Raw genomic sequence first — 27610 nt, forward strand, 5'->3', positions numbered from 1 at the left:
GGAATTACGCTGGGATAGTACCAGGGGCTTCCACATCTAGAGTACATTCATTTCCATTTTCCTGAATTTTGGCTAATACCCGAACCCCAGTAAACTCCGCCATCAGCAAAAGCACTTGTAAGCATTCACTGCATATCCATACTGGCTTTGGGGATTAACACCCTTATTTTACCTTTGTGAATGAAAGGATCACGCAGGATCACACCGTTGCTCCAGGGTCTGAACCCCACGTTCTTTCCACCAGATGTCAACTTCAAGCATCAGCAGGAGCACACTGAATGAAAATATGCAATTCTACCACCACAATGGCTAGAAACAGAGTTGTGATTTACTTACCACGTAACAGTTTAGTTAAAACAGTAAATAATTCATTACTCATTCAAGAAACAGATGATCAAGAGATGATCATCCAAGCTGAAACACAAATTCTTGAAAAGCAAGTCACGAAACTAGAGGTAAGGAGATGGAAAAAAGCATTTTGGAAACTTTGAAACAATTTATTCAGTTGTTCTGTACAAGATTAACAGTTTTCATACCACCCCCACCATCTTCAGCAAGACAGTCCCAACACACACAAAAAAAAAAATATAATAGTAAACCGCAGCTCTTACACCCGAAAGGAACTGCCATACTCAGGAAGTGCCATGGGAGCCTCGCCTCCCCACACTGTCACAACAGCGCTGCAAGTTGCCTCACCAAGGCAGAGATGCCAGACTCCTGGCTCCCCATCAGGTGTCGGATCTCTGCATGGTTCTGCCTTGCTGCGACTCTGCTCCATACCATTCACTCATTCATTATAGCATGTAAAGAAAAAAAATATCCCACAGAATTTCCACCAAATAAACATTTCCCTGAGGCAAGAGGCTTCGCTAAATTCCTAGAAGGAGGGCATTCTGCTCTGGCCACGCACACGGGTGCTTCCCAGCAGAAGCATTCAAGTGAAAGCAAAGAGAGGGAGTAGAACCAGTACCTCGAGTCACTCGCTGAGTCCCTATCCTGCCAGGTGTTTGAACGCTCTTTCAGCTACCATGGGAAGTTGAAGGGGCAAAGTACCTCTCAGGATTAGGCCTTCAACGGGAACCATGCAACATCCACTGCTCAGAGTCCATCAATAACTGCTGTGCTTAGTTTTAATTACACAAGTTCTGTCTTTGGCTCTTTTGCTACAACCTAGGTATTTTCTGTAAACAAATTTTAAATCTGAGCTGCTTTTTTTTAAAAAATACAAACAATGCACTGGTCTTGGGAAACTATGTATCAGCTCAAATTGAAAACAGTCCGTCTTGGATCTTACCAAAAATGGGGAAAACTAAAGCAGATATTTGCTGGTATACTCAGTGTCAGCATCCTTCCCCAAAGCTCAAGAAGGAAGGCTGCAAGCTTTTCCTTGAAATACCAGTAAAGCCTATGCGGATCAGCGCTACTACTGCACGATTCAGATGTGGCTGTGGGGGCCCTAGAAAAGGCAGACTGGGGGAAGAGCAGAAAATCAAAACCCATGAAGTTCAGTTGGGACCACAGCCTGCCCTTAGCTATGCACAGATGGAAAGGGTGTGCTCAGGGGAAGTATTTAGGTCTAAGAGTTAAAAAATTAAAAGGACACACCCCGATTCTAGAGGGTCCCCATTCCTGCAGCTGTGACAAGCACATGATCCTAGTGCAGAAATCATCGAGAAGAGCAATAGTATTCTCTGGAATTCATCTGACTAATAGTGACCTTGGTTATCTAGATTATTCCCTCTGCCCACCAAAGAGATCATAACTGACGACCCTAGGAAAGAATGGCTTTAGGGGAGGGTCTGGAACCCGCTTGCACAAACTCGGATAAGAACTGGTGCTCTTGCTGGATTTGGTACTGTGTTCACAGTCACCAAGACACCATTGAAGTCCAAACAGTGCAGCTTTTTTTTGATGTGCAACCATAAAAAGCTCTATTAAATAAAACAGAATACATTTTAAATACAGAATGATTAAAAAAGGGTTGAGGAGCACATAAAATAGGGCTGAAATGTGTGTCACTAGTCCATTCTTGCTCCACCATAAAAGGCACTGGAATTATGTCTTCCTATACATGTGACATGCCGAGAAGTATCCCATTCAATCCAATGCATTCGATGGTAATGAGGATAAAACTGAACACGAAAAAAGCATCCCTTTGGAGGAAAAAAAAAAAATCCAAAATCCAAAAGAAGTAGACTTCTCAAAGTCAATGACTGCATCTAAAAGTGTCTCTCTAAGGAGTCTTCCTTCTCCTCCAGAGGGGAACATCAGGTGGTTCATTAGATTCACCACACAGGAAATGTTAAGTCCTCCAATTAACTGTAGCACAGTTATATAGTACAGTTGAAAATTAGTCAAATGTCTTCAGAAAGCACTGGCAGTGCTAGAATTATCCAAGTAAATCCAAAGCAGAAGAAAGAAGCACCTTTCATACCCTCCACTGGGAGACCAAGGAGGTAACTGGACTTGGAGGTACTTGGCAGATACAGACACAGGTGGGTGGGAATCCACCGCAAGAAAGCCAAGCCACCCGCATCTCCCTGCAAGTTCTAGCTCCTGCCAGTGCCAGGGAATGCGTGAAGGGCAGCAGCAATAAAACAGTGCTACAAAATGCTTCTCTCATTAGGGCATGGCTCAAGGTGGCCCTTTGTGTGGGGCTTAGCTCTGAAAGCCTCTGAACAAACGCACCAATGAGTTCCTCGTTGTGGTTCAGTCTCTCCAGTTGTCGTGAGGAAAAAAGAAAAAAAAAAAAAAAAAAAAAAGACACAGCCGGTATCCAAAGTTCATGACCTGTTCCTCTTGGTTTTCTCCTATGTGTGCTCTAGCTCCCCTCCTTGCAGACGTCACAACTTGCGCTGCTGTGCATTGGACCCTTTGCCGTGAAGCTGAGAAGCATCTGAAAGAAAATAAAACCAAGTGGGAAGGAGGTTTGGCATCAGCTCCACGGAGCTGCGTGCAGCTGGGGCAGCCAGATCTCTGCACAGAAAGACCTACTTTTCCCTTCCAGCACCAAGGAGTCAAGGGGTGCAAGGATGTGCTCGGAGACATCTCACAACTGGGAGCAGCCTTGCCTCTGCACCTGAGTAAGGGACACGGGAAGCACTGAGGGTCTCCTGTGGCCTCCCAGCAAAAGCACCACAGCAGGGACTCAGATTGCTGGTTGACTAGCTAGGCTCTGCCCTTCTCTAAAAGCCACCCCACCATGTCTCCCATCTAGGAAACTAGAAATACATGGTACTGGCTGCCTCGCACTTAAAGGTGGTTTAAAATAACACTGTTAGTACACCTTTGCCATTGTTTAATGAAGGCATTAGGTGCCGACTGATAGCAACAGGAATCATAGGAATCCACTGAAGGAACAGAAAGGAACAGACATGGAGGGAAAAAGAGAAATGCACTGAAGAGAGAAAAAGGAAGGAAGTTTAAAGAAGTAGAAGTTTTCTAGGAGCAACTAAAACTCCCATCAGACTGCGATGAACAAATGGGTGTACTGAGATGTTGCAGTTAAGCAGCAGTGGCACTAAGCAGCGTAGCAACAGCTTCTTCTCCAGGCCAAGGACAATTCCTTCCATGCAAGAGCTCAGCCCCAGCATGTCACACTTCTAAAGTGAGCAGTCAGAGCCTTTGCCACAGCACCAGCACATGGGCACCTCCACCAGCCAATGCCACAGTGACAATACACAAGCAAGCACTGGATGCTCCTTGCTCAAACACTTTTTGACAAATGCCAGTATAAGCATTTTCATTTAAGACATCAAGGTTTCCTTGCATTTGTAGCAACCTCCCAACACACCAGAGTCCTCACAGCTTTCAGACAGAACAAGGCAGCTGTGGCCACCTGCTTATACAGCCAACCATAGCTTATGCCACCAAAAAAATTAACACATTTTAAGATTATGGTGGTCATTTAAATATCTGTGTTCTTCTACAAAGCACCACAATTGATGTTCCCAGAGATGACAGCACTAAGCTCCATCCCCAATCTCTGTGTGAAAACAGCAAGTGAGAAAGCAGGTCCGGGCCAAAGCTGTCTCACTGGTCAGTTTTTCTTCACTTATTCCTAGTCACCTTTTGTCTACTTGCAGATTTTGGCACTATGTCCTGCTTAAGAGCAGCAGTTCATCGAAACATTGTTATAAGCTTTATAAGCAACAGAGAAGTAACCACTCTAAATTCCCTCAAATAACAGGACAGAGAACTCCTCAGTGACACAGATTACAGTTCATACCCCATGTTCAAACCAAAATCAATCATCTCACTCTCCAGTAACTGTGTATTGACAAAGAGGAAGGAAGGGTCTGTCACACCAGTGGTTGCTGCTAGTACCACCTCCTGCTCCACCGCACTGGAGAGACGTAACAACCTGCCTCAGACAAACTTCAGCAAAAGAAGCAAAGACAACAAATTCTTTGAATTTTCACCAGTGCACGGCACTCTCTTCTTTCTTCAGCAAGCAAGCTCTGTGCTCAGCAGACAAGGGCATTTTACCCCACGACTGCTACAGGAGGCCACATTAACTCCAGCAGGTTATCCACACATCCGATGGCCTTAGTGCCACAGTATCATGCACATCCACTCCTAAATCAGGCTTGTATTGCCCAGTGAGACAATCACAACAGCAGCAGGTACTAAGACAGTGGTACTGAACTGCTAAAGAACACTTGTTCAAGAAAGCAGAAATAGCAGTTACCAATGGGATAAGCGACTCCCTGGAGCAGATAAAGCCCAATCTGCTGGCCTTGTGTTTCAATTTTCTGAATGCTGCATGGATCCCCCTTACTTCTCTCCTTCCTCCACAGTGCTACGTATTTACACACACTCACAGCCCACCAGGCAGGACTCCATTTACAAACAGAGAAGGTGTTCTTTGGAAATTTCTTGGTTTATGCATTGCTTCTGCAGGCATCAAACTGGGGCAGGAACAGGCTTAACTGCAAAATCATCACATTGTCAACACCAAGTAAAGCAGTCTCCATTTACACTACAAACTTGTCACAAAAGAGATGCAGGCAATTAGCTCAGTGCACAGACACAAGACATTCTGGTCTGACACATTTTATATAGGTCACCAGTAACAAAACTCCACAGAGCCAGAATATTCATTCCTGGGCAGTCCTGGCAGACTGTGCATAAACATGCACAGCTTTAATCCTGGCAGGATAATTCTTCACCATGATGCAAGCAGCAAAGCCGAGTACCTCCAGGAACCAACACTTGCTGTAAGCACCGAGGGCTCATCATTCCACAAACGCCCAAGTTTGCCCTGGCTAACTAAACAGCCAAGGACACAGAGAGCTACGCCTCGCTCTGCACCTCAGGGAGGCCACGGGCTTTAGCAACCGCTGCGCCTGTCAGACAACGCAGACAACCACTTCGCTTTCACCCCTAGAGGAAGTATCTGCTGGGATAGAGGATGACTCACGAGGCAGAGGACAAACACGACCATCTGACAAGTTACCTGGCAAACTTTGCGGTAAATGAGTGGACAGGGCAGAATGTGGGAGTGGCGCTGCATGGTGGGGGCTGGAGTGCAAGCCAGCTAGAAGACCTAGAGAGAAAAACAAAGAAAGGAGAGGGGAAAAAAAAGGAACAAATATACATCGAAGACAGAAATGAGCAGAGGAGCTGCAGCAGTTAGCCTATAGCTCAGCTTCCAGCCATTGGGACTTCTGGGCTGGCTATAGGGATGTGCCCAAGGTTCTCCAAATGCAACCGCTGGAGATATAAACGCATGAACTACAGCACGAAGCAACAGCAAGAGAGATGAGTTGGTCTGCAATGGTTTAACATGGCAGAGCACTGGCGTTCTTGTCACTGACAGCACAGGCACAAGTAACACACACATGCGTGACCGGGAGGATACTCACTGTGGCCAAGGCCATGGTGGAAAGTTCCTGGAGCAGGTCCCGTAACTATTGCATCCTTTGATACTCCTGCTTTTGGGGAGGAGTCTGAACTGAAGGAGATGACATGAAGAGGGAAGGAATGAATAGGAGAGATAATACCTAATGGGGTGGAGCTCAGGGCAGCTGGCAGCTTTGGATTGCTGGACTTGTAGGATGGAGCCAGTACACTTAAGGAGGAAGAACTTGTTAGCAGCACAGCTCCACTAGTTCCTTTCTGAAAAGCAAGAGAAAAGGTCAGTCAGCAGTGGGAAAACCGAGACATAGCACCATTTATATTTAAAGAACTACAACGCATGGAGCAATCAGAAAGTCCTCCTTGCAAGAAGCACCCTCACAGCCAGGGCCCAAGAGCTGCCAACCCCTGAGGCCATCTGGAGGTGCCCAGGTGTCCTGATTTCAGCTGGGATAAGAGTTCATTTTTCTTCTTAGTAGCTAGAACAGTGCTGTGCTTTGGATTCAGTATGGGATTTGATATGAGAAGAATGTTGATAACACACACATGTTTCTAGTTGTTGCTAAAAAAATCAAGGACTTTTCAACCTCCCATGGCCTGCCAGTGCGCAGGTGCACAAAAAGCTGGGAGGGAGCAGAGCCAGAGCATCAAACCCCAATTGGCCAGTGGAATATTCCACATCATATAATGTCATATTCAGTATATACATGAGGGTTGGCGGGGAAGCTCACCCTCTCACTTCCAGGATTGCAATTTTGAGATCTTCTTTTCTCTGGGATCACTAGCCAGGAATGGGCTAGGCATCAGTCGACAAGTGGTAAGCAACTGCATTGTGCATTACTCGTTTGTATTCTCTATTATTACTATTATTTTTTCGGTTTAATTTCTATTATTAATCTGTTTTTATCTCAACCTACAAGTTTCCTTACCTGTTTCCCTCCAACTGCCTCCCACTCCCCCAGGTGGGGGTAGGAGCGAGCAGCTGCGTGGTGTTTGGCTGCCGGGTGGGTTTAAACCATGACACCAGGACACTGGCAACCCCACTGCTGGACGCTACACTCTTCTAAACGTGACTGCACTGGAGTTCCCTCTGTTGTTTCCTTACTCTGGAACTGTGCCTCCATTAGGCAGAAGATGCGAGTTCCAGGGAGGATGCTTCCTACTCACTTTTGGCAGCTGCTGACAACTCAAGCCACCAAGGTTTCGTGCTTTGAGATCTCTCCCATGGATTTGAGATCCCCCACCACCAGGGAATGCTCCTCAGCTCTCCATCTCAGTAACGGACAAGGTACATGAGCTGAGCAGTACATGACTTTCAGGCCCATTTGAATATACTCATTTAATTGCCCTGCTCTTTCCACATGCCACAAAAGAAGTCAAAGTATAAGCAGCCAACAGCAAAGCAGTACAACAGTGTCAGGAATGATTACTTTTTTGCTACAAATGAAAATTAAGGCGCTTATACCTTTAAATACAACGGCTGAATAACACAAGTCTGTATCGGTAACCCAGGAGTCCTTCATGAGACATTAGATCCCAATGAACTCAGACCCTGAATTCCATAGTGAGCTGATTCCAAATATCACTTCAGTGGCTTATGGGAGTAACCAGCGAGCAACAGAAAGTGGACAGAGATAACCACCAAAGAAAGCTGAGCAGGCATTTTGAGTTCACAGCCCAGTACCAAAGGTTATTTATTCTAAAGGTCAGTCATGAAAAAAGTGGCAATAATATTAAAATTACTTATGATAATTTAAGAAAGGCCAGTTTTGCAGAACTAATTAACCACAAATTGGTCATTATAATTTTAGTTTATGCAATGATTTTTAGGTCTCCTGATAACATGCCTTACTGCACTTCCTCCTGACCCAAATGGGAGCTCTGCTGTCCCCATAACTTGCAAAGTCAGGGCAGAAACATTACACAGCCTATGCCAAAATTGCAGTCTGGAAGGTACCACAGTATTTTGCTTAGCTGTTACTTTAAGCTGAAAATGAAAGCTTAAATTCTGGAGTGAAAGCCCATGACAAAGGCCAAGACTTCCTAGCCTAAGCAGCCACAATCCAGACAGTCATTCAAGAATTTCAGGACATGCTTTGGAAGTCATAACTTTACGGCAGGTCTGAACAAGGTAAGAGATAGCTTGACACAATGCCACGTGGTGTCCTGGCTTTAGGCTGGGCCAGCACATCCCTGCTTACCGGCACAGAGGTAGAAGATGCAGTGCTGCTAACAACAGCTGGCTTTAGGGAGGAGGTCAGCAATTTGGCCACCCCTTGAGTGCCCCCACTAGAATCTCCATTTGAACCTCCAGGAGGTGCCACCAGCGTCAGCTTCTGCGAAACAGGCGTCTTCTTCACTGAGGAGCTTGAGGAGGGGCGGCTGGAGGCCTGGCCCGAGGAAGGAGTCTGCACACTGGGCAGCAAGCTCCCAGAAGAGCAGCCCTGGTTTGCAGAAGCTCCAGATGAGGAGCTGCTGGAAGAAGCCCCGTGCTTGGAGAGGGAACCAGAAATGAAGGCCGATTTGTAAGATTGTCCTGAAGAGCTAGAGCCACTTGAGTGCTTTCCTGTGTAGCTGAGAGATGATGAGGATGAGCCTGGGCTCTTGTGGGAGCTGCTGGAGTTTTGGGTGCTGCCTGGTGATGCAGAAGAATGGAAGCTCTGAGCTTTGGTTGATGACTTGACCTGCTGGAGGAGGGAGCGCTGGGGCAGTGGGGAGGAGGACTTGGGATTCTGCAGTTTGACAAACGGAGCCGGGGAGGTGAAAGTTTTCTGTAGCTGGCTGCCTGAGTGAAAGACCTTCACCTGAGAACCCGGCACTGGGGTGGAGGTCTGAGGCCCATGGCTTGGCCGGACCAGGCTGTGGTGTTTCTGTTTAGTCTGGTGTGCATCGGGAATGATTTTGCTGGGGGAGGCTTGGCAGGAGAGCTCTTTGTAATTCGAGTTCTCTGTCTTTTTGTCTTGAGAAGACTGGCCCAATGCCAGGGCCTGCTCAGCCAGGAAATTTAGAGGAGACTGGAGGGAACCAGAGGATGATGTAGGGGAAGGGTTGGACTTTGGAAATGTCCTCTTCTCCTCTGAGGATGCAAGACTTGGGATCTTCTCTGGTGGAGCTTTTGGAGCTCCAGGAAGAGTAAAGTCAGGGCTCCCTCCTGCTCTGCTGTTCAGCACAGCCAGTTCCTTGGAAACTGCTTCAAGGGAGGAAGTGGGATTATGAATTAAGTCCTCATCCAAGGAGTCATCCATGAAGGTAGCAGGAGTGCCAGTGCTGCTGGACGCTTGGGTTGTCCCAAGGGACAAGAGTTCTCTGGTTTGGGCACTGATGCCCAGAGCTCCTCCCTGGGGCTCTGAAGACAGAGCTAAGGTGCTGCTTGAGGGCACTGAAGGAACAGAAACCGACATCTTTTTATCTGGCTTGCAGGAAGATTCCTGGAACAAAATCACAGGAGAAGGCAGAGTCAGAACAGAAGCAGGGTTCACTGTGAAGAGGGAAGGGAAGGTTCCAAATCTGGGGATAAGAGGCACAATAAGCATGTTCTGTGCCTGTCACCCCACCACCCCCCTCCCAACTGCTGCTGCTGCCAACAATTTTAGCTGCTGTTCTAGCTGGTTTTTCAAGCCCAATACTGACTAGAGCTACTTCACAATAGAACTTCCTTGTACCTAATGTACAGATACAAGGGTCAAATACAGGATTTAAGATTGCAGTCACCTGATCCTGGTATATGTCAACCATGAGAACCAGAAAACAAAGAACTCACCTTCACTTTCACCTTAGCAGGAGCTATAACTTTCTTCTTCGCCCTGTTTTGAGGGAGACAAAAGAAACACAGATCACTGAATACCCCAGGGAAGCATCCAATTAGGGAGCACACTTGGGCCCTGTTAAAGATGATCCACTGAGTCTTTTGCAAAGAACCGAGGGAACAGAGGCAGCATCTCAGGTTGCTAGGATCCAAAACTGTGTGACATTTAGTTGCTGCTCTAGGAAGCCCCGACTCCCACACAGGGGAATGAATTAGGGAGCGGAGCAGAGTCTTGAAATGGTAGCAGAGCAGTGAAAGCACTCAACAGACACATCCTGCACCGGCTGCAGGGCTAGGAGCTACTACAGGAACCCACTGCTGACCTAACTATAGCAAAACCCAGACAGAAACTGATACAGAGACTGTTTTGGAGAAAAGTTACACATTTCATTTAGGGTCCCAGAAGACATCAAGGATGCAAAAGCATCTGCCAAATTCACAGAAAATAGATCATTTGGTCTGGTCAGATGCAATCTCTCGTACAAGACATCCCTGAACTGCTGGAATGGCATGGCTGAGGGAAGGATGACTCTACACTCTATTTCATACTCTTTCTCACACTTCCCCTTGCTCATCCAGTGCCAAGAACAGGACCGTCTGTCAAACAGACATCAGCCTAAGTCCGTATCATCATCTATTATCAACTGCCAGCAAGACCCATGAGACCCTCTGGCATTAAAGCACCTGCCCAGCTGGATTCCAATGGCTGTCTCGGTTTGCCACCCACAAGCCTGTTTGCACCCATCTTCACTAGCTTGAGCTCACTGTACCCCTCCTTTAACCAGGCAACAAGAAAGAGGGAATCCAGAATCCAGTAAGGACTGACTGAACAGGTAGCAATAATCACAGTGCCGGCATCACACTCCATTTTACCTTGATCTGCCTCCCCGGGACTAGCACAGAGGCCTGACTCCAGACTCTTGAACAAGGCCAGGAGGCGACCTGGCTTCAAAGTTCTTATCTTTGAGCTTACTGTAAAGCACCTCAGGAAGGCTGTTGGTGGGAAATGTCACGCAGAAACAGCTACTCTCCCTAGAACTCCCCAAATGAAGCAGCGCCAAACTATCTGATGGGAGCCAAGTTCAGGTGCTCCTGCGTGATCCACCCAGGCCCCAGGGAGCGGAGTTCACCAGTTATCACTCCAAAGCAATGCTGCGCGATACTCACAGGACTGATGTGAGGTGTCCATGTACACGCCTGCTCTCCTTAAACAGTGTCCTAAGAAGGGAAGAGAGCAATGAGAAGTGATATCCAGCAAGACCCAGTAGAGCAGCTGGGATCACTGGAGACAGAGCTGCACAGTACAGCAGGGGACTTAGTGAAATTAAAACCACAGAGAGCAAACAAATATTCATCCTTTTTCCAGGAAAATCCTTCTGAACTCCCCCACACAATTTCCTCTCTGGGGAGCTATGCTTGTAGGCGCTGGAAAGGCCATTAAGGCAGTTGTTGGACAAAAACTAAGGAAAAAGCTCTGCCAGCTTAAAAAGCTGACAGCCAACTGGAGAGGCAGTACGATTATTCAAGCTGGGCGTTACTGCTGCTACAGCTCATCCAAGAGCTGGCAGATCATACAACAGCTCTTCACCAACTTCAAGGGAGAGAGGTTACCTTCCCCTGCCTCAAATACAGCAACGTGGATGAAAAGCCTTCGCACGTCACGTGCTCTGTTGCCTTCGCGTCCCCAGCAAACAGCTGAGGTGACTTCTTAAATCAGCACAACCATTTCTGTAACAATTAACTAACCACAACCAATAAACAGAGCTTCATCCAAACTCCTTTACTACCGAGGTGAAGTAAACCAGAATCTCACACGAACACTATTTCACCTAAAACAGCTGCCACTCACCTGCCACCTTAGATGTCAGGGTGAGAAGCTTATAAATACACCTTCAGTACTGGCATATGGAATATGCTTCCCATCTGCTATTAACAGCTTGACAAAGACTTCTGTCATCCCTTTTCTGTTAAAAAGCAAGCTTATTTTAACCCTAGATTATGTTAATAGCATTTTAGTGATAACTGAGAAAAGAGGATCATGGCAGGGCCTCTCTGAACTCATACACAAAGTTGCTACTCTGTCCATCTTTGAGTTCCTCTTAAAGATGAACGTCTGTGATCACAATGACAGTGAATCAAGCTGACCAGACCATAAAACTGTTTACAGTTCTTCTAGTGTTGCCAGTCCCTCCCCTCCCCTTCTGTGCAGCTGTCAGTCTACTCTCTGTTGTCAAATCACAAAGTCATAGGATATCACGAGCTGGAAGGGACCCATAAAGATCATCAATTCCAACTCCCTCAAGTCCCTGCAGGAGAAATCACTGTCCTCGAGCCACTGGAAAGCAACCGGGACAACCATTTTTATTCAGTTAATTCTGCAGTTAACTTCACTGGAAGGCCCTCCTACAGTGAGTCTTAGGTGAATATCTGTATGCTTAAAAATAGTTTCACCTACAAACTAGGGGCAAAATATTTTCATTTCCTTTTATTTAATGAAAAGAGTTTTTAAAACTTGGCAAGCTAAGACCCTCAAACTGGCAATATTTTTGTTAACTAAGGAATCTGCACCCACCTCCTAATGCCAACGTCACACTACAACCATGCACATCACTGCTTCATGTGCACATGCAACTGCAATAAATGGCTGTGAACCTTTCCAAACGGATCTGTAAAGTGCTACTCACACTTACTGCTCTTAAGAACTAGTACCTACTTTTTCCTTTATCTCCCATGAAACCCAAAAAGCAAATTCAGCAGAGAGAAGACAACAGCGCTGCCCAGCTCTTTAAATGCAAAGAGATAGAGATTCCAGCAGTAGGACTGTACAGTTGTCCTTTCTTTAAAACTATTGAGCAAAACAAAGCAGGCCAGAAGCTGATGACAGTCTCGGGAGAATGACTCTGCAATTTGTATGGTGCTCTGCAATTGCCAGCTCAATGGCATGGATGATGGAGGGCGTGAAAGAGCAGGGAACAGCAGTGAAGACACCAGAAAGGGTAAAGAAAACCACACCAAATTCCTACTTACTCTGCTGACTCTCTGGTGTGTCTTGTGCAAGTCCATAAGCCCCTAAAACTTTCCACTTTGCTTTCTTTGGGGAACTCTCTAGGGAAGACTTCCCAAAGTGTCTGAAAAATGTATTCTTCATGAGACAGATTACAAAGTGATCCTTGGTAATATAGGTTCGGGAAACTACAGGCCAGTCAGCCTCACCTCAGTCCCAGTTCCACCTTGTAAATTGTCACTGCCAGTGGCATCCATCAGAGGTCAATACAAGGGCCAAGACTAGTCAACAGTGTCATTTACAACCTGGAGGGCAGCACAGCCTGCACTCTCAATAAGTTTGAGGGTGATGTGAAAATGGGGGGAGGGGAGAGAATATGTTGGAGGGCAGGGCTGCCGTTCACAGGGAGCTGGAGAAAGGGGCCAACACAAACCTTGCAAAGTTCAACAAAGACAAATGCAAAGTCCTGCAGCTGGGATGGAATAACCCCACGCAGCAACACAGGCTGGGTGCCAACTGGCTATGTAGCAGAAAAGGAACCGTGGGGCCTGGCAGACAAGTTGAACGTGAGCTGCTGCTGCAAGGTTGCACTGTTGAGAGTTAACTATATGCTGGCAGGTATTAGCAAGAGCACAGCCAGCAGTTCAAGTGCTTACTCCTCTCTATTTGCACTTATGAGGTCGCATCTGGATACAGCATCCAGTTTGAGGGTCCACGCAATACAAGAGAGATGTTGACAAACTGGAGACAGTCCAGAGCCACTAAGATGGCTGAGGAACAGGGACACATGACAGACAAGGAGAGGTTGAGGGAAATGGGTTTGCTTAAGCTGGAAAATCAGAAGATCAAGGAGGGCTCTAACAGCACTCTTCCACTACACAAAGAGTGAGGAGGGGGCGGGGAGCCACGAAGAAGATGGAGCCAGATCTTTCTCAAAAGTGCACAGTAAAAAGCAAAAAGAGGGAATATTCAGTTCAGTGCAGCAAGGAGAATTCTGATTGAAAATAATAAGAAAAGACTTAATAAAGAATGACTAAGTACCAGAACAAGGGGCCAGAGATGCTGTGGTAATCCCCATCCTTGGAGATTTCCAAAACTCCACAGGACAAGGCCCTGAGTGCTCTGATCTAACTTTGAAGCTAGCCATTCCTGAAGCAGGGGTAGGACTAGTGACCTTCTGAGGTCCCTCAGGACAAGGAATCCTTGGAGTACAACTCGATTCTTGCTCACCTGGCCTGCATCCAGCCTTTCGGCCAAAGGGGCTTCACCTCGCCATCTAGGAAGGTCTTCACATAATCCTCTAGAGACTGAGCCTTATTCTTGTCAAGGTCATAACCATCCAACTTAATCTTCACCAAGTGGCAAAGCAGCTCCCTGAAGAACAGGAAGATTTCAAATACAGTTACGTGGATTCAGTTTCCCAGTTGGAGGTCATTCTCTCTAGCCAGGGCTGGATAAATACGCCAAGACACGCCTGGCTCTGCACAGCACCCTGCCAACAAAACCGACCCTGCACTGCCTCCGCAAGAAAGAGGAAGGGAAAGGCACGTTTCTCGCTCGCTGTGTGCACGCACACTGATGCGCCAGGGCAGAAAAGCCTTGCTACCCCTTCCCGTTTTAACCTCTTGAAACAGCAGAGGTAGAAAACCAGTGACAGATTACAGGCGTCATCAACAACCGCAGAACTGAACCTCTCCGCAGACCTTCATGCCGAGAGGCCATGAGAAGGCAGGAAATGAAGCTTCCTCTGTTCTGAATGAATCAGCCATCTACGGAGCAGTACTCCAATTTGTTACAGGATAAGATGGAGATGACAGCAGGATTGACTCTCATTCTATCCTTTGCCACTCTCCCCTTCACCCAGCAGTCTGTTCCTTGTCAGACCCCTGGGTGCCAGGGGCAGCAAACCCCATTAGCTGTAACTGCTTTCACAACCAGAATCTGGTCTTGGGAAGAGTCTAGTCTGTAGGATTTCAGCACATCAGCCGAGATCCGTCTTTTCCCAAAGATCTGTCCGTCTTCTTAGCACTTCCTCAGAGTTGGCCTGTGCCTGAAATCAGCTTAATTTTGCAATGTATATAAGGGTGAGATTTTATAAATGCCATAGTGGCTTCCATAAACAGCACAGTCTGTCACAAACCTCCAACGAGGCAGATGATAGCGCTGCTCCGAAAACAAGATACAGATACTGAAATGCTTCACTTCCAACTGCATAAAACAGAGCAAGTCACAGGTTTACTTAATATCTAAATTATGCAAACCTGATTTCATCATTCCATTGAAATTTCTTTCGCGGCCCCATGACACGCTTCCCTCCTTTTTCTTCATCCTCCTCATCATCAGAACAAACTCGATCTCGCTGATCTTTGTCCTTTTCCTCTTCCAGCATCCTAAAATGGAGATAGTGATAATGTGGAGGTCATTGTCCTGCAGATTCAAGGACAGGATTATCTCTGAACAACACTGTTCAGAGGTCTAAACAGTCAAAGAGAACACACACATGGGAATAGGGCCTAAAATTTCTTGCTTAGGGGCAAGCTGAGCTAAGTGCTCAAGGTAGGAAACCTCCCAATCTTGTGTAATAGAGGCCACAGGACTAATCCAGCCTTACTGTTCTCAGACTGCCATGTTCTTAAAGACACACTCACACGGGAGTGAAACACTTCAGTCAAGTTCTGGTCCCACCAGTGATGCTGTCTGTGGTTAGCATCACCGCAGATAGCCCAAAGAATGCACACAGTTTAATTAGGCCAATTAATGCCCATCAGAAATTTCTTACTACAGAACAAAAATAGGCGGTAAACTTCACGAGAGCAGCCTACAGCTCACAGGGAACCTGCTGAGAAGGGCTACAGATGCACAATGAGTAAATGAGGAGCTTACTTGGCAAACTTGGCCTGAGTATGGGCTTGGAATTCCTCCTGGTACTTGGCCAACTGCTCTGGCATGGCCCTTCCAATGGCTTCCTTCAGCTTCTGCAGAGGTTCCTTCAATCGGCCACCCTGGAGCAACCACAGAACAGACTCAGGTTCCACACGGCCTGTTCCAGCCGAGACACCCCAGTCTGGCAGGTCAGACCTTGCCAGTGCCGAAGCCGCACCAGACGTGCTGCCTGAACCGGGCTGGGCGGAGGACACCACCACGTCACGGAGACAACAACTGTGCTCTGCAGCTCAGGGGCTACGGGCACACGAGACAGGGCTCTGCTGCCAACTCACTCACCTGCTCATAGAGATAAAGCTTACGGGCACGCTTGACCAGAGTGTCCTTACTGCACGGGAAGAAAGCAGCCAGGTGGGCATACACCCCTGAGCGGATCTGGCTGTTCAGCTCCCGGGTCTGCAGCTCTATGCTGAAGAACAAGACAAACACGGCGTTGACCAGGGACTGGGCAGGGGTTCTCTAAGCAACATAAACGTGACTCTGAGGCAACCTGGGGGGCTGGAGGCAGGGAGAGAGGGACAAAGTACAAGCCAAACTACATGACGGCTCCTTAGATTGTAAAATCAACAGACTCAAGCCCTTTACCCCAAGCTATGCCTTTTAATCTAGTGTCAGGGTATCTGGGAAAGGAACAGAAGGATGTCAGCAGTCTCCTTTATTCTGCAGTTCTTCCTGGCAGCTGAAGTGCAGGGGTGTCAGGCAATGAAATAAGAGGTACACGCTGCTTATATCAGATATCATGGCGGTCCAACTCAAGATAATATAGAATCAAACTTTATCCCTTGGGTTTGAACTTACTTTCAAGCAAGTGGGTTACAGAGTTCAGTGTGTGTCAAACTCATCTACACAGTTATATATAACTTAGACTATTTTTTTAAGTCACTTCTCAGTGACTGAGTGGGAAAACCCCTAACTGATTCTATAGCAGTCATACAAATCTATCTAAATCTCTTCTGAATGTGGTTAAAGTTATCAGTTTGACAACAGATTAGGACTGTTTGTGCAGTCAGCACTGGAGAGCTGAAAGGTGATAATCACCACTGGAAACCAGAGGGAAACAGACTCCTAATTTTCCCTTTGGCAATTCCCTTCAAATGCCTTGATAAACCTTAATGAAATTAAATCCTCTGCATAAGTATTGTTACACTGCCATGATCACAAAGCTGTGTGCATTCATCAGCCTTCTCCAGGCACTTGCAGAAGAATGAAGCCATTATCAACAGCTGCGTGAAGCAACACTGTAATTCCATAATCAAAAACACAGAGCAGTAATGGATTTCCTCCAGTTTGCACAGAAACCAGTTGACCACAGCAGCCTTATCCCAGTTAGAAAATATTCCATACAGCATACAACTTAGACAGCAAAGAACATGCCTGACATCTCTGACAGGGAGAGATTACTGATCTTGTATCAGGCTGCAATCACAGGTCAAGTGACCAAATTTAAGCACACAGATCTCAAGCATCATCATGAGAACAGGAGGCCTGGACACATCCCCTCCAACATTTTGCTACCTCAGTTTTACATCATTATTTCAACTGAAAGCCATTTCTAGGAGACTTCCATGTTATCCTAGGCATGTTCTGCATGGAGGACCTGTATAAGGCCACCCCCACAACTCCTGCTAAACCTGCTCCTGAATTTACGAAAAATGCTCTGCCTAATATTCTCCTTTCCCCCTCTTCTTTCCTGGCAGCACTTACTCCAATATGATGTTGTTGATATCCTGAGTGAAGAATCTCTGTTTGCCTTCTCCCTCCGCAGCTCTGGCAGCCTGGAAATCAGCAAATAACACAAGTCATCATCAGTTCACAAATACAGACAGGCACAAGCAATCAAGTGTTTTTACACCACTTCAGAAATAATGTAAAACAAGGCACAGTTTTATTCTTCCACCAAATTCTGCACCAGCTACCTGCTGTTGATGGGCTAAAAGCTGCCACAGTCTACAGACAGAAGAGAGATTGTGTCCTCTCCTCTTACCCCTCCTCAGTTCAAGCCCAACTCTGCCATCTGAACTGGTAAGACCAGTGGGCAGACCGTCCCATTCTGTATTCTCCTGTCCAGATGCACTGGAGTTGAGTGTATGGAGTTACTACGCTGGAGTGAACATTCCCCCATTTAATGGGGCCAAGGAGATGGCTTGGTGGTAACTGGTTTGTTTGGCATACTGCCCGTGGGGAGAAGGGACAGTTCTAGAGCATGGTTTTAACTTCACATTAGAGCTGTTAGGTTGAGTAATATGATCAGAGAGCTTGTCCCTGAACAGGAAAGATTGTCCTAGTCGTGTTTAATGAGGGTCCGGGATACTTATCACCAAGCTTTCAAGATCAGTCTTGATACCAAGCCAAGAAATCAACAGAAAGAGTAACAGTCAGAGGGTATGTGTTATTTCCAATCAACACCATGGAAACTAAAAAAAAAATAAAAAAAATAATAAAAAAAAAAAATCCTGTTCAGGAAGCTTCCTGAGCTATGACTGCAGCACACACAGCACTGCCCAAAAAATCACACCCATGAAAAATATGTCCACTGGGAAAATAATTCCAAGAGATGAATGAGATAGTAGAAAACTGCCAAGAGCTTTCAGTCTCTTCTGAGTGGGGATGTAAACATTCACCACAAGGCACCGTATCAAGTTAGTGATGCCTTGCATGGAAAAAGAGGTCAGGAGACAAGAGCATGATTTTGAAATCCCCTGATTTCACACTCCAAGGCTGAGACTGGCAAGCCATTAATTTATGCCCAGAAGGTGTACATTCCTCCCTGTCAACAGCAGGTCACAGACAGCTGCTGATATCAAAGGAGAAGGCTTAACGCTAAAGAGGCTCCTCAAGAGGAAAATTCTTTTAGGAAGGATGGGGTTAAAGTTAAATCAGTTCAAGTAGAAGAGGAAATGCCTGGAGGCTCCATTTAACTCAGAAGATGCTCCTGACTGCTGGGATGGAAGAGACCTGGCTCCCAGACAGACGTATGGCACCTCTTCATTCCCACCTGTAGCAGAGTTCATGTCCCAAAATCCTAACTGACCAAAAGGCTTCATTTTGTTAAATCTTGTATTTCTCCTCCTTGGTTTCTTTTCTTAACATACAGAGTCCAGCAACAAGAGACACAGCAGCAGGAAAATCTAAGCAGGAAAATCTGTGGGTAGTCTGCTAGTCTACACTATCTTACAGCAACATAACAATTAACTTGGTATCATGGGAACCTCTGTAACATTTTCCTTTAACTCAGTTATAGTTCAGAAACAGCTGCTTCAGTGTTTTCTGTTAACAACCTGAATAGCAAATAGAAACATCCATGAAGAACCCATTATTTTTATCAGCTGTGGCAATACTTTCTTCAATTCCTCCTTCTCTCCCATCTGCTCACCACCACTATACACACTTAAAATTTCTCAGCAGAACACAGTTACCCTTAACAGAAGCCTACCCTTAGTAACAGGAGTTAATGAAGTAAGAGATGCTTAAGTAACAGCCACTTGAAATTGATGTGCCCCAGCAGGCAGAACACACACCACCGCAGAGGTCTAAGGGCATTGTTTACGACTTAAAAATCAATGTTTAAAAACAACACTAGTAGCAGGAACAAAATATCTGAGCGTTTGTTGACAGGCTGATGGTGACAGCCCTCACCCCAGAGAAGCCCCACAGCAACTCTAAAAGTGCACTTCTTCGACGTGCCAGGAGAGGGATCCCTGAGCAGCACCCAGTGCTTTTCCCACTTCTCCAGAGCAGCGCTTCCCAAAACACATCACAACATTTTGGAGAAGATGGGCGAGTCCCACAGGAGTCCAACTGCAGGAGGAGCTACTAGTGAAAAGATGTGGGATCACCCTTCTAGAAATTAATATATTTCACTCCCTAAACAGTACCCCAACACGGAGATGTTAAAAATGGATAAAGAACCCAAGTTGCCAGTGATGCAGCTCCAGCGTGGGAGATGCCAAATTGTACCCATGCCTCAGTGAAGGCATCTGCCTGTGTGTGACATGGGAAAAGGTTCTAACAAATCCTCAAGGCCCATGTACAGGGCTTTTCACACCTTCTCACCCTACAGAACGGGTACTGCTTTCCAGCTGCACTCTCTTACTTTACATAGAGAACACTGCACACCACAGGACATTAAAAATATTAGTCGAATTTGTCCTTCAGCCTCATTAATTCACATCTTAAATTAATTCATGTTAAATTGACTTTGGATATTATCTCTTGCGTCAGGTCCATACTTTGCCAAGAGAGGTAAAGAAGCCACACTGACAGGTGTTAATATTCAATAGAAAAGAAGGGCAAAGACTTTCACACTACCTGCCATTTGGGCATTCAAGAAAGTGACTTGGCCGTAAGAGAAAACTGGGTGACACATGGCACTGCAAAAATCCCCCGCTGAAGCGTGCTCATTCCTGGGGTGAAGCCACACAAACCCCGCAGAGCTGTCCCCCCTCCAGCAGCCACACAATCCTACTGCCCCACAACAAACAGCCATACCTGAGCCAGTTCTTTGATGCGTTTCTCTAAAGGGGCGGGCAGGCCCTCCGGGAGGGATGGCGGCTGCTTGAAATCCTGCTCCAAGCCCATCCCCATCGGATCGCTCCCGTCCTCCCCATCAGGAAAGGGGCTCCCTTCTGGGGATTCACTGAGGAGCCGCTCCAGGTCTAGGTCCGTTAACGAGTCCATAGCTGTCGCTGCCTGAAGCAGGTCGTTATCGCTGGCGTGGCCAAAGAGCGAGAGCAAAGGGTCAGGCATCCCCTCTGCCTCCCTCGGGGCTGCAGGTTCTGCTGGTGAAGGAGTCACCACTTTCTGCTCTTCATCTTTTTTCTTCTGAGCATCCTTCTCCTTCTGAAACTTCTTCAGCATCTCCTTGACACTAAGAGCGCCAGAGTACTTCTTCTTCTTCTTCTCCTTACTTGCATTTAACGCCGTAAATCTGTAAACAAATAAAGTGAATTGCATACAAGATGAAGGGGAAAAGAGGAGGATACCTTCACCCCAGTTCACTTCAGCCATATGCACCAATCCCCTGCAAAGCCTGAGCCCCTTAACCAATTACACCAGGGAAAATACTCTACGGTCTCTTAAGGTTTTAAGGTCCCACTTGTTCAGCTCTGAGAAGAGAAGGCTGACTTTCCTCACTGCAGAGAGGTGATGGAGCTTAAACCTATGCTCTTATTTAGCTACGTGCATTATTCCAGCAAGGAAGATGGGGAAATGCACAAACAACCAGTGCAGAGGCACTGAAGCAAGAGAGAGTTAGCGTGACAGCAGCCTGATGTTTTCTGACCATTAAAACCAGGAAAGCAAATTCTTTTCCTTGCTTGCTACAAAGGAATCATACACTGATGGTACCATATCAGACGTGGGTTTGTGTTGCCAGAAAGCAGAACCATGCAGGAAAAATGAAATCCCAAAAAACAGTTACAGGAAGAAGGAAAAATCTAGGAGGAAAATGTAGGAAAAGAGTCAAAAGCAACAGATACTGACACTGAAACAGAGGGGCCAGAAGAACCGTGCAAGGAAAGACCAACAGAACAAGAAGACTCAGAACAAGAATAACTACTCAGGTTTACAGACCAAAAGGAGAAAAGCTCTAAAAAAATCCTGCGCACTCATCCAAGAAATACACTGGTCAGGAGTACAAAAGATTACCCAGCGACAGCAGCAACATACAACTTGCCTTTCTGCTGTGGACACCCATGGCCTGCTAACCTCTTCCTCCCTGCCAGCCTGACACACAGAGCTCCAGTTCATGCCCTTGCTGCCTGCCTTTCCTCCCCCAACTTTGATCCAATACTCAGTATCCTTCTCTTCAGGCTCTCCAGACTCTGTTCCTACCATCAGAGACTAAACAGAGCTCCAAGGAACACCAACACTGCAGCTGGCTGTGCCCCTCTTTGCTCTTGCTGTGGGGCTCTGCTCCTTACCTGATCATCAGCTGCCTTTTCTCTCGCACTTTGGCAGCAGTTTTACCTGCTGCTGTTGATGCAGCACGCACTCAAGCCACCCCACACTGCAACAGCTACTGCTTGCAGGGTAACAAATGCCACCTGCAACCCTGAAGCAAGATGTCGAGCAGCAAGCAACCCCTCCTCCTCCTTCTCCTTACCCAGCTTTTGGAAACTTGGACTTTTTGGATTTCTTTTCCTTGTCGTAAGAATCATCTTTTTTCTTCTTCTTCATTTTTTCACCTCCATCTTTCAATTTCCGCTTCTGAAGAGGGTTAAAAGCAAGTCACAATCAAAGCCTCTCCTGCAACGCCACCCGCAACCCCGGAGCCACTTTGGGCCCTCTCCCAAGAAGTGGAGAACAGCTCCTTCCCCACCGCACACATTCACCCAAGCCCCAGACATCTCTCACCGTGCTTCTGGTACACAGAGTCTTCAACGTTTCACAGCGCACCCGGCTTTTACGCCAGAGACAATCCCACCAACATAGGGGGATGCCAAGTGCTCCTGCTGCTTCCCCTTCTAGCTGCCTTTCATCGGCGTTATGAAAACAGGGCTCTCTCCACAGATGTGGCCACCAAAGAGAAGCACTCGTTTCTCCATCCCCATAATGCCAAGTGACTTTTCAGGGTGACAAGTGGCTGCTGTCACCTCTCCTCTAGGAACCAGGCAGCCCCACCAGAGCCATCCAGGGCAGACATGCTGCGTTTTACTATCAAGTACAGGGGCAGAATGGGATTTCAAGTGCTCATCCCGATTCTGTCCACACCACTTCACAGATCTCGCTCTGCTTCGAATGTCAACAGACTTTTCATGCAACAAACCCTCTGAGATCTAACAGAGGAAAGAAATGACAAAGCTGGCTGCTGACCTTGGGACACTTCTTCTTTTTCTCTTTAACATAGTCATCTTCAGATTCAGATGCTTGCCGAAATTGCAGAGTTCCTGAGTTGATGTAAAACCCTCCATACTTTGTAGTAAGAGAAGCTGGAACAAGCTCATCGTACTGGAAATAACAGAGAACAATCTGTTGGCACCATAAGCTTTGTTCCTTTGTTCCATAGCTGAGCCGCTTGAAGAATGCAGCAGGATTTTTGCTCCCCCAAGAACAGCTGGGGCTGCGGACACCTGCTAACCAGCCACCTCCTGCCACTCGGTTCCCCAGCTCTCGAGCCCCAGCCCCGGCACACTCCTGGCCCGCACCCAGTGCAGGGTCTCCCCCAGCCCCAGCTCAGCCCCCGCAGGCAGCTGCCTTTACCCACCCTCACTGACCCTCACCCAAACCCGCCCCGTACTCACTGCTTCAGAGTTATCGATGAAGGAGTCAGATTCGTCGTAGCCGTACCCCATGTCGATCAAGTCCTGAATGCGGTCCTTTCTACGTCTCTTGCCACCCTAAGCAGTAAAAGATTGACAGGGTGTTCATCTTTCTTTTCCAGTTACCACAGGGACAGCCCTGACACAGGACACTGACATTGGCTTCAGTACAGAAAAGGGAATGAGATCATTTTTGCCCCAAGCAGCAGCAGAACCAAACCAGTGTTAACTCCCATCATACTGTAATCTCAGGATATGGAAATGAAGTTTTAGGCCTTGTCATACAGAACCAGAAATGGTACAGCCAAATGTAACAGAACGCTGACCTGCCAGACAGGCTGACTTTGTGCCAGCAGACGTTATGTTGAATTGCGTCTGCACCCCCTTCAACATTTCTGACAGTGCAGAGATGACTGTTCTTCCATAACTACTGCACAGTCAGTACAAACAGTACTACATGCATCACACCTACACACAGTGCAGTAGGGTGACCCATACATCAAATTTGTATAAGACAATACAGCAACTTGCTATCCAAAAGAGCCAGTTGTAAAACAGTACACAGATTTATTGCCATCTACAGAAGAGAAGCGAGAGGAAGAACTGCAAGGAAATGGGTAGGACAGATCTGCATCTCTCACGCTACCCAGCGCAGTAGGGTCCTAAGGGCAGCAGACTCACCAGAGCACCATACTTGGAGACTTGACAGATTACATCATGCCACAGCGACAAGGCCTAGAAATTAATTTTTGCTTAAGAAAATTAAATTTTATAAATTGCAGTAAGTTATTTGCCACTACAAGTGAGAACGTCATTCACTTTAAACAGACTTTCATCTGATTTAAGAACTTATCTTAACTACTTTTGTGGACCACAGCCCTGAGACACAGAAAACAGCACATTCCAGCCAAGATAAAGGACTGCAGGAGAACAGGAACATAACAGCCAATGACCATTAAATACTACTGGTTCAGAGCTCAACAGCATTACTCAGTCCAAGGGATAACGTAATAGAAAGAAGAAAAACATACATATTTTTCTTCAAACTTCCTAGCAAGAGCCTCCACTTTATGCCTTTCCTTTTCATCATCATTAAAGGGATCAGCAGGGTCTTTCTTCTGTAGGAATAAAAGAGACAAAAACATCAGAATCAATCCTGTCACAGTGCCACTAAAACCCCATGCATTAAACCCCTCACAACTAGAGCATCCAGGCAGAAACTCAGACAAATCAACCTTTAATACAGTATTTAGTACAACACTGTGTAATATCTTCATCAATGACATGGACAGCGGGATCGAGGCACCTCAGCAAGTTCAGCGATGACACCGAGCTGTGTGGGGCGGTGACACGCTGGAGGGAAGGGATGTGCCATCCAGAGGGACCTGGACAGGCTGGAGTGGTGGGACATGCAAACCTCATGGAGTTCTACAAGGCCAAGGGCAAGGTCCTGCCCATGGGTCGGGGCAATCCCAAGCACAAATCCAGGCTGGGCGAGGAGTGGATGGAGAGCAGCCCCGAGGAGAAGGACTTGGGGGTGTTAGTGGATGGAAACGAGCCAGCAACGTGCGCTCACAGCCCAGAAAGCCAACCGTGTGCTGGGCTGCACCCAGAGCAGGGTGGGCAGCAGGGCGAGGGAGGGGATTCTCCCCCTCTGCTCCACGCTCCTGAGACCCCCCTGCAGTGCTGGGTCCAGCCCTGGGGGCACCAACATCAGAAGGACACGGACCTGCTCGAGCGAGGCCAGAGGAGGCCACAGAGATGATCAGGGGCAGGAGCAGCTCCCCTGTGAGGACAGGCTGAGAGAGTTGGGGGTTCAGCTGGAGAAGGGAAGGCTCCAGGGAGACCTTAGAGCGGCCTCCCAGTACTTAAAGGGGCTACAGGAAAGGGGGGAGGGACTCAGGGGTGTAGGGACAGGATGAGGGGTAACGGTTTTAAACTGAAAGAGGGCAGATTTAGATTAGATAGAAGGATGAAATTCTTGACTGTGAGGGTGGTGAGACACTGGCACAAGTTGCCCAGAGAAGCTGTGGCTGCCCCCTCCCTGGAAGGGTTCAAGGCCAGGTTGAACCAGGCTTTGGGCAACCTCGGCTAGTGGAAGGTGTCCCTGCCCATGGCAGGGGGAGCGGACTAGATGATCTTCAAGGTCTCTTTCAACCCAAGCCATTCTATGATGGTCAGATTTGAAATTCAGAGGCTCAGTGAATGCTTTGCCCAGCCAAACGGTGGCAGGGGTGTGGGACTAGATAACTCTTAAAGGTCCCTTTCAAACCAAACCATGCTATGATTCTAAGGGTGCTCTCTCAGCTACTTCTGTACCTGTCTCTGCTTCTCTCAACTCTCAAGCACCAAAAAAAATAACCCAAGCAGCATGAACCATCATCTGATGGCTAAGCAGTTCGGAAAAGCAACAGTACAAACAAGTAGAATTGTAGAAAAGAACAACTTTCTTTTCACAGAAAAACACCCATAAACACAACGTTTAGATGCTACAGAAGTTTGCATGCCCTCACATCCTGAAAAGTCGCTTTCAACAAGTCAACACAATTGTCAGGCAATACCTAAAAGCACCACGTCCACCACACAGAAGGAGATGCCAAGCACCAAGGTGGAAGTAGAACAGGGTCCCAAGAAAAGATACAGCCACAGACTGGAGAAACATCTCTTGCTTTGACGCCCTTTGGAAGAGAGCTCCTCATAGCTGCGAGCAAGCCAGGTACCAAAACTCACTTTACATCAAGCAGTTCCAAACTAAACAAGCATTACGCCCCACACTCTGCCACCAACACATCACCCTTCCAACGGGAAATTCTAACCAAGGCAAAGGAGTGAGACAGCGTGTCCTGACCACAAGAACCCCTGCCTGCACGGCGGCTCTCCTGCCTGCGCGATGCCCGAGCAGCCTCCTGCCACCTCTCAGCACCTCACAGCTAACACACGACCAACTCTCAAAAGAGCATGAAAAGAGCAATACTGAAAAGAGCTTTTGAAATCTTCAGATATGACCTAGGGTCCCTGCAGGCCATGAGGACGCTTACCTTGTCTCCTGAAGAACCACCTTTTACTTTCCCTCGAGAACTCTTCAGAAGATCTGGGTAGAAAAATTCTGGACAACGTTTGTGATCTGGCTCAAAGAGAGTAAGTGTGATGCGAACAGCTGTTGCTGCCGGTTCAGAGTCCTGGGGCTGCTCTCCATCATCTTTCCGAGACCTTTTCAAGAAGCTGCTGCTCAGTGGACCGTGGAGAGTGGTGAACGAAACCCTGTGGGGCTCTGTCATGGCTATGGCCAAGTCTCACCAGTTCTCATGGCATAGTTCCCATTGCATCAGAAAAGGTCTGCCCCAGCTGCACAGATACGATTTCACTGGCTGGTTAAGGATAAGTGAGGACGTTGGCAGTGGAACAACTCATTTAATTCTGAAGTTTTGTTGAGAAATGACAAAGGCTTGTGCTGCTAGCGCTTGCTGCAATCATTAAAGAGAAAGAAATAAGTCAATCCTCGAAGCAGAATTCCCTCCAACGTTGGCAGCCCCCATGTTGTCACTTCTCTCCCCCCCCAGGTCTCTGCCTTCACACCACACCGCTCCATTTCCCAGGGCTGAAGGAAACGCAGCTCTCGAGGAAACCAAACAACCCCCCAGACTTGCTGGGACAGGGCCCAGCAGCCCTGGGCACAAACGGCGGCCTGGGCTGCACCGCCCCGGGCCAGGGCTCCGCTCCGGCCCGCAGCTCTCCCGCTGCACCGACACCCCCGTCCCTGGGAGAGCGACCCCAGCCCCGGCACCCGCGGGGGGCTGAGCGGGGCCCGGGGGGGCTGCGCCGCCGGAGGGAGCCCCGGTCGCGGGGCTGAGGGGGAGCGGGGCCCTGGTGCCGAGCGGGGAGCGCGGGACGCCGCTGGCCGGGCGGAGGCGGCGGCGGGGCTGGGCGGGGGCGGGGGCAGGGGAGGGGCAGGGCCGCCCCGCGCTCACCGCCGCCGCTGCGGGAAGCGGCCGCCGCCGCCGCCTGACTCCCGGGCCGACTCCGAGCCCCGCTCCCAGGTCACGTGCGGGGGGCGCTGCCCTCGCGCTGAAGCCACGCACCGCGCGCCCAATCGACGCCGCCGCCGCGGTCACGCCTCGGAGGAACGGCGCCCCGACGGCCTGCCCGGGTCACGTGACAACGGCGGGCCTATCCCCGCTGCCGGGGCCGATCCGTCCCGGCAGCCCCCGCGCGGCGGCGGGGAGGGGCGGGCAAGATGGCGGCAGCGGCTTGGGTGGTGCTGATGGGGGTCGAGTCCCGTAGGGGCGCGGCGGGCGTGAGGCCGCGTGCCTGGGTGGCCGTCTCCACCGTCCCCCGGGGTGCTGTGGGGAGGACCCGGGCGGGGTGTGAACCCCGGTGGTTAGGGGGCGGCAGCGGCGGCTGTTTCGAGGCTCTGAGAGCCGCTGCCCGCATCCCCTCACTTCCAGAGCGGCGCTGGTGGAGCCTGGTAGAAATCAGCGACACGAACAGCGCTGCCTCTGGGAAGCTGCGGTCATCCCGCCCCTCTTGGGCCCAGGGCTGTTTAAATTCCGTAGAATTAAATACAACTTCAGGCATGTAGGTAAGGGAAAGGAGTGACAGAGTGGCGAAAGGGCTGAAACCTATGAATTCCTGATTAAAATGTGATGCATAAAAGTTCTGCTTGTTTGTTTCCCAGGGACGACTCAGCTGTTTTTCCCTAGGCCTGTCTAGACAAAAGTAAAACGGTCCCCGTATAACTCA

At 48.1% G+C, this 27610-nt stretch overlaps 1 protein-coding gene across 5 annotated transcripts; it reads right to left on the reverse strand.

Moving 5' to 3' along the window:
- Window positions 1-508: 508 nt before the first annotated feature.
- On the reverse strand, window positions 509-26919 carry UBN1 (ubinuclein 1). Of its 5 annotated transcripts, XM_074919165.1 has the most exons (18): window positions 26839-26919; window positions 25909-26334; window positions 23902-23988; window positions 22853-22948; window positions 22425-22559; window positions 21715-21818; window positions 20100-20538; window positions 17316-17386; window positions 15891-16020; window positions 15552-15670; window positions 14930-15058; window positions 13899-14042; window positions 10832-10882; window positions 9620-9662; window positions 8061-9287; window positions 5868-6120; window positions 5459-5548; window positions 509-2896 (listed from the first exon to the last, which is right to left on the reverse strand). In XM_074919165.1, exons 2-18 carry the CDS (start codon window positions 26146-26148, stop codon window positions 2844-2846), a joined length of 3411 nt encoding a protein of 1136 aa, XP_074775266.1. In that variant the 5' UTR covers window positions 26149-26334; window positions 26839-26919; the 3' UTR covers window positions 509-2843. The 5 variants fall into 5 exon arrangements, with proteins under 5 accessions (XP_074775266.1, XP_074775269.1, XP_074775267.1 ...); XM_074919168.1 differs by lacking the exon at window positions 13899-14042; XM_074919166.1 differs by lacking the exon at window positions 10832-10882.
- Window positions 26920-27610: the final 691 nt, after the last annotated feature.

This window comes from Athene noctua, chromosome 15 (assembly GCF_965140245.1).
Source record: "Athene noctua chromosome 15, bAthNoc1.hap1.1, whole genome shotgun sequence".
Classification (NCBI taxonomy): domain Eukaryota; kingdom Metazoa; phylum Chordata; class Aves; order Strigiformes; family Strigidae; genus Athene; species Athene noctua.

Bases quoted from the DNA above. Each gene is read 5' to 3' on its own strand.
- UBN1 (XM_074919165.1), bottom strand. From the start codon at position 26,148: ATGACAGAGCCCCACAGGGTTTCGTTCACCACTCTCCACGGTCCACTG. The intron at 16,021-17,315 runs GTAAGTGCTGCC...CTTGTTCTTCAG, and splicing joins ATCAACAACATCATATTGGA to CATAGAGCTGCAGACCCGGG. The intron at 15,671-15,890 runs GTGAGTGAGTTG...TGGTTGCTCCAG, and splicing joins AGCTTTATCTCTATGAGCAG to GGTGGCCGATTGAAGGAACC.